Raw genomic sequence first — 13,958 nt, forward strand, 5'->3', positions numbered from 1 at the left:
GTCAATTTAAAGTTTCCAATCCACCGAATTTGCATGTCTTTGGTTGTGTGAATGTTCAAATTTCAAATGCCCCATAATTTGTCCAGATATTAAAATGATAAATGTGTGGTTAGATCAATTTAATTCAGCTCAAATGCATATTTTGTGCCACTTTATTTAATGTTAACATTTTTCTGATGCAGTTAGGCTATATACATAACATACCAAAGAAGTCAAGCTGTGCGGGGGGGGGGGGGGGGGGGGGGCGGGCATGTACTAGCCCATGGACTAGCCCATGGACTAAGTAGTCTCATGAGACTTGGCTGACTTCATGTAGCATTCAGCTGAATAATGGTTCTTTAGGTTGATGTTAAGGTTGTTCTTGTACTTTTGTACTTTTGATATTACTGCTGTAACTCTTAAATGGACACTTGTTTTTTTGTTGAGAGAAGTTTCTGCATTGGATTATGTAAAAGGAAATATTTGTAGTCATTTTAAGCTGCATTGTCATATTTGTGATGTTTTCAAAGCCAGCTGGGAATACAACAGTTGTAATCAATGCTATTTCTTAGTTATAGAATACACCTTGTGGTGCAACCTGGACACATCTTCAGTGATGTACCCGTGGTCATAGGGTGTTTTGGGTCTTACATCAGACACCCTCACCCGGGTGACCCAGCCGGGGGTGATCAGGCCTCGACTTGTGTCCAGGTAACGCACTACGCCACGCATCACCCCTCTTCAACCAGAGCCAACGTGAAGACTTCTCAGCAGCTTCCATTATGTTTTTTATGGCTCTCCGTCTGTGCAGTCCGCAGATCCCTAGAAGTCCCAGGACTCGATATAAAGATTGTCTTGCGAAGCCCCTGCAACCCACTTCAATGGGCTCGCAGTGGGCCTTCCCCCATTCCTCCAACATTCAGCAACCAGGTCAGCATACTCAGCCTTCTTCCGTTCCTGCGCTTCCTCCATCCACTCTTCTCAGGGGACAGTTAACTCCAATAGCACCACCTGCTTACTTGCCCCGGACATCAAGACCATATCTGGCTGTAGTGATGTTGTTGCAATAATGTCCGGAAATCTTAACTGCCTCCCAAGGTCGACCAGAAGTTGCCAGTCCCTTGCTGTTGCAAGCAGGCCCCCCTGGGTCTTCTTTGGAGGCTGGGGCTTTTCACCTGCTCGAACAAAAGTGATGGTGCCCTTGGAGGGGTACTGCCACTTGCTGTTCTTGATGCCAGTACAGATCTTGTCTGCTACCACCCTTAGCACCTGGTCATGACGCCAACGGTATTGGCCATGTCCCAAGGCCTTTGAGCAGCAGCTGAGAATATGTTCCAAAGATCCCCTCTTCTAGCAAAGTTGGCAAACTGGCAAGTCCACCAAGCCCCAGGTGAACAGGTTGGCAGGGCTCGGGAGGACGTCATACACTGACTGAACCAGGAACTTGAAGTGGTATGGCTCCATCTTCCAGAGTTCTGCCCAGGTGATCTTGCGGCCAGCTGCATGTTCCCACTTGGTCCAGGCCCCCTGCTTGGACATCCCCACCATTCTGCTGTACCAAACTTCCTCCACCTCAGCACGTACCTCCTCCTGGATCAGCTTATGCTTCTCCTTTCCACTGACTTTGCTGTAGGTAGAGTTACAGTTGCTGCCCAGCCCCGCCCGCCCAGTAGCCACTGTGCCCAACAGGATGCTATGTCACAGCCTTGCTTCTGCTCATTCCACTGCATCCTGGGCACACCACTTCCGTCCTGTTGTGACCTCCACCCCCGCTGAGGAGCCCTTTGTGTCGGCAGAGTCCCTATAGAGCAGAACTTCTCTGACTCGGGTGACCTTGAACTCCTCTGCCAGACTACTGAACAGAAGCTGGAGCTTGGTGTTATGCCCAAAGAGTGCAATGCTGCTTAAGCTCCGTGGCAGGCCCAGCCACCTACGTAGGAACTGAGTAATCTTCCTCTCAAAACCCTCCACAATGGTGATCGGGACTTCATAGATGAGCAGCGGCCAGAGAAGACGAGGTAGAATGCCATGCTGGTAGATCCAGGCCTTGAATTTTCCAGGGAGCCCTGACTTGTCCACAGTCAAGAGCCACGTGTCGAGGTCATTGCTGGTGCCTTGACGTGCCGAGGTGTCCTTCAGGTTGCCACTGAAGAGCTTGCCCAGGCTCTTCACTGGCTTTTCTGACACTGATGGAATCTGTGTCTCTCCCAGGGTGAAGCAGAACTGGTCAGTCACTTTTCCCTTCTTCAATACTAAGGATCTGGACTTTGCCAGCTTGAGACTCATTCTTGCCCATGTAATGAGCCGTTCAAGCCCTTGAAGAAGCCACCTACATCCGTACACTGATGTTGTAGATACAGTAAGATCATCCATAAATGCTCTAATCGGGGGTTGTTGGGTGCCAGATCTAGACAGTGAGCCTCTGCACTCAACTTCAGCCAACCTCACAAGCATATTGATGGCCAATGCAAACAGTGGCACCGAGATTGTGCAGCCGGTGATGATGCCCTTCTCTAGACGATGTCACTCCGATGTTGAAGTCCCAGAGGACACTCTCAGACTAAAGTTATTATAATAGTCAAGGATGAGGTTCTGTATCTTCTCTGGGATGTGGTATCTTCTCAGGGCCAGCTCTGCCAGCTTCTGTGGTATGGATCCATAAGCATTGGCAAGGTCGAGCCACAGGACTGCCGGGTCACCCTTGCTTCTCCTTGCCTCTCGAATCAACTGAGTCACCACCCCTGTGTGCTCAATACACCCTGGGATGCCTGTAACTCCTCCCTTCTGCACTAAGGTGTCAATGTATGTGTTCTTCAGGAGAAATACCATAAGGCGATTGGCAACGATCTTGAAGAAGGTCTTGCACTCAACACTAAGTAGAGAGATCATCCTAAACTGCTCCATGTTTGTAGCATTCTCCTCCTTGGGAATCCAGATGCCCTCTGCATATCTCCATTGCTGAGCTACCCTCCCTTTCCTCCAAATAACTCTGTAGATCTTCCACAGATGTTCCAATAGCCTAGGGCAGTTCTTGAAGACCTTATATGGTACTGCACTGGGGCCGGGTGCTGATGACATTCTGGCAGATCTGATGACCTCTCTGACTTCCTTGAGGGTGAGTTCATTCATGTTGAAAAGGGTGCAAGGTTTTGGTGGACATATGAGAGCTGCACAGTGGCCAAGGTCGTGCTCTCTCATGCCGTCACTGTAGGTGTTAATTAGGTAGCGGTTGATGTCCTCCTCTGTACATGTGAGTTGACCACTAGAATTCTTAGTTTAAGATTAGCCTCTGTCTTAAAATAAGGAAAACAATGTTGTTCCTTTGCTTGAATGATTTGAAATCCATTGCCTTTTCTTGTTACTGGTTAACTACAGCTTGATAATAGCTGGAAAAACTTGAGAAAAAGTGAGATACATTGTCCCAAAATAAGACATTTTTTCTTATGTAAAAAATGCTTGACAAGATTATTTTTCTATTTAGACAAAAAAATAAGTCTAATTTTCTTTAAACAAGTATTTTTTTTTTGCTTTCTTAGATATCAGTTTTTGCAGTGCAGAGAATCAGAGTTCCAAAGCAATAGTTTTTATTTTGCCAGGCAAAAGGAAGCAGCACAGAGTCCACATTGCAAAAATCACCATGACTGCTTTGAGGATCTTACACTGGACAGTGCATTTTATATACTTCAGGGGTCAGTAAGTCCACCCAAAATGGGTGGACTTACTAAATTTAGCACTGCTTACACAAATAAAAAGTTATTAATGACATCATTATACAAATGCAAATTAGTTCATTTCTTGGAAATCCCCCTCTCTGTGGGTTCACTCTGTCAGGGGGTGGTGCCAAAAACCCTTAGTCAGGGAAAATCAGCAGGCCGGTTAGTTCATCGCTGGGCCAACAGGCCCTAAGCCATGAAAATTTACTCCTCTAGAAAATCCCATGTTTTTAATCCAATATTCATTTTCTTCCCAGATTAAGTATTTCACTCAATTTATACCTTGAACTCCAAATTCTGGTCTTATAGTTTCCTTTGAAAGAAAACATACATTTTGCTAAAAACATATTTTCTTTTAAACATCTGTTCAATGTCATCAGAAATACACAATATACCCCTTTTTTGGCAGTTCATATACACTCTTCATTAGCACACCTTTCTTTCACTAAAAATTACACTACACTATTTTGGATGACACCCACATCAGTAGCAGGATCTAATAGTGGGATTAGGGCGTGCTGGGATATATTTGACCCAACGTCCTCTGTTTTCTCTTCAAAATAATCTAAGAATTCCTCAGCAGTAAATGAAGAATAGCTGCCCTTGAGTGAGTGTAGCCACAGTGTCAAACAAGAACTTTGATTTATGTATGTTTTTGTTAATCAAGTCAGAGTAGTAGGCCTGCTTTTCTTACAATCAAGAATACCTTCATGACATCCAAAATGAAAGACTTCTAGTTTTGAAGTTTTGCGCTTGAGGCCACACAGATGATCATTCAACCAGGGTGTTGCATTTTGTGGGGGGCGTGATGTTATAATAGTTGGAGCCGTTGTGTTAGGTAAACTTGTGAGTGCGGAGTTTAAGGCGTCCAGAAGGCTAACTACTGAATGATCATGTCCAAAAAGTCACGCTAAAATATCAGGCAGTGTGGCTCTAAGTTTATTTATGGTTGAGGAGCTGATGTGATGCCGAGATGATAAAATGGTATCTCATCCCAATAGATAGGGTAGTGAAACTGTAAACTTAATAAGTGAATGATCAGAAACAGCTGATGTCAGAGAAGTGATGTCAATATCTGAGACAGTAATACTATGAATGAGGACCAAATCCAGGGTGTTTCTCTTATCATGGATCAACCCCTGAATTCATTGAAAAATCCCATTTCCATAATATTCATAAATGGTTTGCTGAGAGGGCAGCACAGTGGTAGCACTGTTGCCTCACAGTGAGAAGGTCATGGGTTTGATTCCCACCTGTGGCATTTCTGTGTGGAGTTTGTATGTTCTCCCCATGTTTGCATGGGTTCTCTCCGGCTGCTCTGGCTTCCTCCCACATCCAAAGAGAGATGAGAGAGAGAGGAGATTTATTGTCATTGTCATTACACGAGTGCAACAATAATGAAATTACACGTATGTTTACTTTTGTCAGTGGCAATATCATGACAGTCATGGATCTGGATTCCGTAACGGTTTTGTCACGTCTGTAGACCATCATTTCCTGGTGATGACCTTGCAGTTTAATTTTTAAAGTTGGTTGTTCAGAGTATAATATAAACATCTGTGCTGAACAGAAAGGTATTTATGAATTTTAGTCTAAGCATGCATGGTGGAGGTTCTCGATCTTCCATTAAACTACCTAACTGTTGTATGTCACGTCCATAGACCAAAATGTAGTTTGACCACTTGTTGTATCCTAGCCTATTGTCAGTTGTAATATTAATGTAATTAATCACATTTAATGCCTAATGTGATACTATATCACTCCATTTCATGCTTCAACTGTACTCTGTCATGCTATTCTGGTATTTTTCAGTATCTTTTCTATATCTTTTCAGTAACTTCTTATATTTTCAAACAAAAATCTGAGTTGCGGTTAAAATGATGTAACTATGAAAACTTTATTACTTAATTTCAGTGCCAGAGTGATAAAATGTTTCTTGCCTACTAATTGCACATTACTTTACCATTGATGCATACCTATTCTTGATCCCATCTCCACATGAAACAGTGTAGCTGCATTAGTCACGTCCGTAGACCAGAGTTTTTCACAAACGCACCTAGGTTTTATTAAATTTTTGCAAAAAACTGAAATACCATTATATTTTTTCTAGTTGTCAGTTAAACAAGTACTTTGTCTACAAAATTCAACTACTTTTACAGAATTAACTCAAAATTAAATTTTGAGGTTAGGTGGCCACTAATTTGGCACCCTAAGTAAATTTCAGCTGATATACATTTGACATTGTTTATGTGCACTAAACATGAAGCAGTCCGTCATTCGAACTGAGGCAAAGTCGGTGAATGCTGCAGCAGGAACGGCCCACGCCGCCCAGGTTGGGGAGCTGAAGGCTGCAGCAGTCAAAACCGCGCTGCCTTCAGGGTGGCAGGGAGGAAGCCAGGGAGAAGGGAATGGCGAGACACAGGGTGGGGGGTAATAGGGATGGAGGGAGGGAGACGTGTTGTGTGCAGATGAATTAAGTTTATGTCAGTTTCTGTCCATGTGTGTGTAAAGTCTGACGTTGCTCGGCAACAGCAGGCTTTGGTGGGGGGGGGGATAGATAAGAAGGAGTCGTCGAATTCCTTCACCAAGGCCGTAGATCCTTCTGGGGGAAGAGCAAAGCATTTGACCTTCAGGAGCCAATAAGGCTTCCATGTTGATGTTAGATGGAGAGATATAGAATTCCATTTGCTGCACCTCTGACCGTCTAGAGTCCAAATTTATAAAGAATATTCTCCGGTCCTCAGCAGCATATTCCTTTGCAATGCAGTGATATGCTCCAACATGGTATCCATTTTGCGTTTGAGTTTAAGAGTTCATGCAGTCTGAGATTACACAGCATCACCCAACTCATTAATCATGACGAACAGATGAGAGGAGGAGATTCTGGTAGCAGCCGTCTTGCTAATATTCCGGTAGGTCAGGGCAGCGCACAAACCAATCAGCGCCAAACCTCCCACCATAAAAGCAAATAGAAATGAATCCTCAATGTCTTCCACAGAGAGTGGAGCCAAGCACTCTCTGGCGTCGAGAGCACAGCCCGCTGGGTAGGTTCCATCAGGGCACGCAGGGTCCCCCAACCCTGATTTCCTTGTCAAAAAAAAAATGGTGTCAGTAGCGTTGAGAGACCAATTGATCAATTCCATGGTTAATCCAAATCTTAATTTGAAGAATTCACAGTCTGGTGAGGCTGGGACTTTGAAGGTCGGAGCAGAGGTAGAGAACAGAAAGGAAGAGAGGAGAGGGGAGGAATGTGACCATCCTTGCCGGAGTCCCAAGCTCAAGACATGCAGGTTAGGTGGATTGGGTACTTTAAATTGTCCGTAGGTGTGTGTGTGGATGTTTGTTTGTCTATATGTGGCCCTGCGGCAGACTGTCCTCTCCAGGGTGTACCCTGCCTCACGCTCTGACTGCTGGGATAGGCTCCAAACCCGCCACCCTTAATTGGACTAAGCGGTTGAAAATGAGTGTGTGAATGTGTGGTTTGCTGAGGGGATCAGCAGGGTTATATAAATGAATATTGAAGTCACCAGGAAACAGAATGTTATCAGCATGAGTTGCCAAATCAGAGAGAACCTCAACAAATTCAGAATTTTGTTCTTCTTATCAGGACTGCTCACGGCAGCTCGAACAGTGCAGAGAACCAAATATTCAAATGAATTAAATTTTAACTATTAGAGAAAAAAATTCTCATAACCATCCCAAAGACATATCGTTATCTTTGGCTGCTTTCAGTAATGCTGGTATTTGGTTAGACTCTTTCTCTCCGATTGTTCTGTCTGAGTTATTTTCATTAGTTACGTCCTCCAAACCATCAGCATGTCTATTAGACCCCATTCCTACCAGGCTGCTCAAGTTAGCCCTACCATTAATTAATGCTTCAATCTTAAATATGATCAATCTTTCTTTATTAGTTGGCTATGTACCACAGGCTTTTAAGGTGGCAGTAATTAAACCATTACTTAAAAAGCCATCACTTGACCCAGCTATCTTAGCTAATTATAGGCCAATCTCCAACCTTCCTTTTCTGTCAAAAATTCTTGAAAGGGTAGTTGTAAAACAGCTAACTGATCATCTGCAGAGGAATGGTCTATTTGAAGAGTTTCAGTCAGGTTTTAGAATTCATCATAGTACAGAAACAGCATTAGTGAAGGTTACAAATGATCTTCTTATGGCCTCAAACAGTGGACCCATCTCTCTGCTTGTCCTGTTAGACCTCAGTGCTGCTTTTGATACTGTTGACCATAAAATTTTATTAGAGAATAGAGCATGCCATAGGTATTAAAGGCACTGCGCTGCGGTGGTTTGAATCATATTTATCTAATAGATTACAATTTGTTCATGTAAATGGGGAGTCTTCTTCACAGACTAAGGTTAATTATGGAGTTCCACATGGTTCTATGCTAGGACCAATTTTATTCACTTTATACATGCTTCCCTTAGGCAGTATTATTAGACAGCATTGCTTAAATTTTCATTGTTACGCAGATGATACCCAGCTTTATTTATCCATGAAGCCAGAGGACACACACCAATTAGTTAAACTGCAGGAATGTCTTACAGACATAGACATGGATGACCTCTAATTTCCTGCTTTTAAATTCAGATAAAACTGAAGTTATTGTATTTGGTCCCACAAATCTTAGAAACATGGTGTCTAACCAGATCCTTACTCTGGATGGCATTATCCTGACCTCTAGTAGTACTGTGAGAAATCTTGGAGTTATTTTTGATCAGGATATGTCCTTCAATGCGCATATTAAGCAAATATGTAGGACTGCTTTTTTGCATTTGTGCAATATCTCTAAAATTAGAAAGGTCTTGTCTCAGAGTGATGCTGAAAAACTAATTCATGAATTTATTTTCTCTAGGCTGGACTATTGTAATTCATTATTATCAGGTTGTCCTAAAAGTTCCCTGAAAAGCCTTCAGTTAAATCAAAATGCTGCAGCTAGAGTACTGATGGGGACTAGAAGGAGAGAGCATATTTCACCCATATTGGCCTCTCTTCATTGGCTTCCTGTTAATTCTAGAATAGAATTTAAAATTCTTCTTCTTACTTATAAGGTTTTGAATAATCAGGTCCCATCTTATCTTAGGGACCTCATAGTACCATATCACCCCAATAGAGCGCTTCGCTCTCAGACTGCAGGCTTACTTGTAGTTCCTAGGGTTTTTAAGAGTAGAATGGGAGGCAGAGCCTTCAGCTTTCAGGCTCCTCTCCTGTGGAACCAGCTCCCAATTCCGATCAGGGAGACAGACACCCTCTCTACTTTTAAGATTAGGCTTAAAACTTTCCTTTTTGCTAAAGCTTATAGTTAGGGCTGGATCAGGTGACCCTGAACCATCCCTTAGTTATGCTGCTATAGACGTAGACTGCTGGGGGGGTTCCCATGATGCACTGAGTGTTTCTTTCTCTTTTTGCTCTGTATGCACCACTCTGCATTTAATCATTAGTGATTGATCTCTGCTCTCTTCCACAGCATGTCTTTTCCCTGATTCTCTCCCCTTAGCCCCAGCCAGTCCCAGCAGAAGACTGCCCCTCCCTGAGCCTGGTTCTGCTGGAGGTTTCTTCCTGTTAAAAGGGAGTTTTTCCTTCCCACTGTCGCCAAGTGCTTGCTCACAGGGGGTCGTTTTGACCTTTGGGGTTTTTCTGTAATTATTGTATGGCTTTTGCCTTACAATATAAAGCGCCTTGGGGCAACTGTTTGTGATTTGACGCTGTATAAATAAAATTGATTTGATTTGATTAAATTTAGGACTCTTATGAGCCATTAAGCTAAACCCAGGTTTGTAAATTAAGGCACCTCCACCTTGCCGTCTATGACAGGGAACATGACTAAATGTGTATGTGGATGGGCAAGCTTTATTTAAAGGCAGGAGGAGGTTGGGTTTCATGTATAAGTGATGTTCCAAATTTAAGTCATTAATCAGCAGTGGTTTTGAGGACAGTGACCTAATATTATTGAGACATAGACCAAGAGCCTCACTCGAATTGGCAGTTTGACCAGCAGAGTTGGAGAGTGGTTTTGTCTTAATGTCTGTAAGATGTCTCAGTTCAGGATTATGCTTACAGTGGTCCACATGAGCAGGAAAAGTGGAATTTTTTGATACATTACAGAATCAGCTGGTGGGGCATCCCTAATTTTAATAGGCTCTGAAATACTTATGGCATTAAATTTGCATAGCATGATCCTCTGTATCCTTTAGGAGTTTGTTGGTGGAAACAGATCACAGTCTCAATATATATATATATATATATATATATATAAAAAAAATCCCTCCCTGTAGACCGCACTATCACAATAGTGGGTTTCCTGCCTTAGTTTTCCCACTAATCTGGTAGATATCACACCTGCATTAACAGTAAGCCCTGCACTGTCACTAATCACCTGCTATGGATTCCTAATGTTATCCTCCCTTTAAAACCTCTTTTCCCTGAAAGGGGAGGGGACTACAGAGAATTAATGTAGACACGTTTTTCTGGCTAGGTCACAACTTCTGTGTATGTCTATCTTTCCTCATTCTGTCTGTCCTTATGTGGTGCCAGCACCCTATGACGTGAAGTAATATCTGACCCCCTGGCCCCAGGTACACATTTAACATTAGCTGGCATCTCTAATCTGACTTTGTGAGGATGGAATCTCCTGTCACTAATGCACAGTATTTCAGTCTGGGGATGGGGTGGAGGTTGCCATAAGATGGGAGGACTATCAAGAGGCATCTCAAGGGCAGAGCAACAGTTAGCAGTCAGTAGAGGTGACTGTGGAGCATGCACCAGCTTTTTTCTCTTTCTTCTGCTGTACCACAGTCCAGAAACAGTCTTCTTTTACCGGCAGAACTAAAGTCGTGCTAACGGGCACGTTGGCTGCCCCAACACTAAGGTCATCTGGTGTGCCATAACATCTAACTCCAGAGAACCAATAAGCTGCTAAGATTTATAATATTTATAATATAAATTAAGAAACACCTTTACTGAAGCTTAAAACTAACTTCAACCCCTGTTGTGTGTTTTTGTAGTTTCAAATTTGGCAGGAAGATTAACTACGTGAGCTATCTCAGTGAGCTGGAGGAGGTGGTGAAGTGTGATCAGCTGCTCATTCCTGCTTGTGTCACAGAGTAAGTACCAGAGCCATATTGTAGATTTGATTTTATCGTTATTTCAGTTCACTTTAACATCATACACAACTTGTTAGTTTATGCAGTAAAACCACCTAAATTGTCATCGTAAAACCAGATACAATCACTGGACAAAAACAAAATTCCCAATGCTTTTGTATTGTTTTCCATTTAATAAATACCGTATATACCGGATTTTGTATAACGGATTTTCGCTCGCATTGGACAAAGTGTCCTGTCCGATTACAATGTATTCCCATTAAAAACTCCTCGAATATACGGGAGGTATGAAATGAAGTTCAGCACTGATGCTCGCTGTTTCTTGGAAAGTGGGTACCGTATTTCCGTGATTAAAAGCCCGGGCATTTATTTTTTTCAAACCGTGTTCAGACCCACTACCTAAACGAGGCTGGTGATTATTAACAGCATGCTGCCTGCACTGTAATATGGTGTTAAGTTTCATACATATCCCTAGGTGTGACGAACCAAAGACAGTCGCTTCAGACCCCTCTGCATGGCTGCGAAACCGCGCACCTGCTTTAACCACTAGAGTCCACTAGTGGCCTGGATTCACTCTCAGACTGCAGGCTTATGTGTAGTTCCTAGGGTTTGTAAGAGTAGAATGGGAGGCAGAGCCTTCAGCTTTCAGGCTCCTCTCCTGTGGAACCAGCTCCCAATTCAGATCAGGGAGACAGACACCCTCTCTACTTTTAAGATTAGGCTTAAAACTTTCCTTTTTGCTAAAGCTTATAGTTAGGGCTGGATCAGGTGACCCTGAACCATCCCTTAGTTATGCTGCTATAGACGTAGACTGCTGGGGGGTTCCCATGATGCACTGTTTCTTTCTCTTTTTGCTCTGTATGCACCACTCTGCATTTAATCATTAGTGATCGATCTCTGCTCCCCTCCACAGCATGTCTTTTTCCTGGTTCTCTCCCTCCCATCTTTTCAATATCTGCAGAAATATCTTGCAGCTGTTTTACCACTTGGTGGTCTCAGGGTCATCTTTTCCATTGTAGTGTGCTGGGGCAGCAGGCTGAAAGCTGCTGACATGTTCAGACTCAACAAGCTCATCAGAAGAGCTGGCTCTGTCCTGGGGATTGAACTAGAGTCTGGTGTAGGTGTCAGAGAGAAGGATGTTGACGAAACTGCTCAGCATCTGGGACAGCACCTCCCACCCCTGCATGCCACACTGATGTTGTATCAGAGGACCTTCAGCCACACACTGAAACACCGAGGGGCACCATCTTTCCTACCTGTGGCAGTCACGCTATATAACCCCCCCCCCCCCCCCCCCCCCCCCCCCGCGCGCCGGACGAATGCATAAGAAAGAGTTATTTGGAGCTATTCAGTTTCTCAGAGTTATGTGCAGTATTGTCGAACATCTTATGCAAATATCTTTAAAAAAACATTGTTCACTGTTTAATGTCACTGTGTCACTTGAGCAAAATATTTTCCTTTGGGATAAATTAATTTGAGCCTTTCAACGATAGAGACCGCAAAGGCTATGATTTGTAACTTTATGTTTTCACTCCTTCGTCTTGTGCCATATTTTAAAGGTTTTTGCAATGCGCATGGCAATGACGTGTAGATCATATCAAATACGTTTGACAGAAAAGTCTGCAAATACAGTATGACCAACTTTACAATAAGGAGTCAGAAAAAGAGGCTCAAATGGCCCACAATTCATGGAGGAAAATTGTACGTACTGTACTATTGGTTTGGAGGTTGATGATTGTATAAAGAAGTGGAGCTCATTGAGAAGCAAATTAATCTAGAAAAAGCAACTGTTCCTGCGGCAAATTGCAGAGAACTTTAAAAGGGTCAGGCGCACATTGATGTCATTGTGTGGCCACAGAGTTACAGAGCTGGAGAAGCATAAATCAGGTTTTAGTATTTTCAGGTACTACTCTGCAGCTGACTTAGAAAAAAGAGTGATTTTTTTTTTTTTTTTTTTTTTTTTTTTTTTTTTTCAGATGAAGTTTTGACCAGCCATTAAATGAGGCAGGTCCCAATTCAAAGTCAGGCATTTAATCAAGGAAATACGTAAGCCTAATTGGAGCTGGGGAGTAGGGCCAGAAAGGGCCAAGAGGGTTCATGTTTTCTTTGTAACCACCCCACTGCACCAGGTGATTACAAAGAAAACCTGCACCCTCTTGGCCCTTTCTGGAATCAGTTTGACACCTATGCATCTTTCAGCGCCTCCTGGCTGTAACCAATCTATTACATGTACGAGGTCTGTGAGAAAACTATCCGACCTTTTTATTTTTTTCAAAAACTATATGGATTTGAATCATGTGCGCTTGCATCAGACAAGCTTGAACCTTCGTGCGCATGCGTGAGTTTTTTCACGCCTGCCGGTTGCGTCATTCGCCTGTGGGCAGGCTTTGAGTGAGCACTGGTCCCCCTCATCGGATTTTTATTGTTAGTGAAATGGCTGAGAGGCTGCCGCTTTGCTCCATTAATTTTTTTCAGAAAATGTTAGAGACAGCCAGTTGGAAACCATTCGAAAGATTGAGATGGATTTCGGTGAAGATTCTGTCGGTATCACATGGATTAAGGACCATTAAAACTGGATTAAAAACAGCCCACGGCGGCGGAGGGCACACCGCGCCCCGAGCGGCCATCGACAGGCTGGAACGAGCAGATCACTTCCAAATTTAAGGCTCTGTTGATGCAGGACGTCGTGTGACTAGCAGAGAAGTTTCAGAAGAGGTCGGGATCAGCACTTTATCGGCACATTCCACTGTTAAAGGAGATTTTGTAATGAAAGACGTGCGGAGGATTTCATGCGTCGGCACGGAGCCGACGTGAAAAAACTCATTCATGCGCACAAAGGTTCAAACATGATTCAAATCCATATAGTTTTTGAAAAAAATAAAAATGTCAGATACTTTTCTAACAGACCTTGTATATAGCGGCTTTTGTCCGTTTTATGCATGCTGCAGATTTCAATTATAATGGACAAAATTTGCTGATCCACCTGAATCCATTATGTGAGAGTTTTACTGTATATCGTTTTGTTACACTTGTGAATGTGGTCCTGTAATAAGATTGTTAGCCATGTGTTACTTGTTACTGCTGTGAAATGTTTTTACCCTTGCTCCACTGGAGAGTGAGAAGATGGTTTTATCAGTGGCTTTGTGTGTC

The 13,958-nt window shown here is 43.1% G+C and overlaps 1 protein-coding gene across 1 annotated transcript in view; it reads left to right on the forward strand.

The window, feature by feature from the left end:
• arhgap1 (Rho GTPase activating protein 1) overlaps positions 1-13,958 on the forward strand; it is a 236,012-nt gene that overhangs the window by 187,199 nt on the left and 34,855 nt on the right. Inside the window, exon 7 of the mRNA XM_034173469.1 lies at positions 10,710-10,808. Coding sequence (XP_034029360.1) covers positions 10,710-10,808 — 99 coding nt within the window. The remainder of the gene's footprint in view (positions 1-10,709; positions 10,809-13,958) is intronic.

Source organism: Thalassophryne amazonica, chromosome 1, assembly GCF_902500255.1.
Source record: "Thalassophryne amazonica chromosome 1, fThaAma1.1, whole genome shotgun sequence".
Classification (NCBI taxonomy): domain Eukaryota; kingdom Metazoa; phylum Chordata; class Actinopteri; order Batrachoidiformes; family Batrachoididae; genus Thalassophryne; species Thalassophryne amazonica.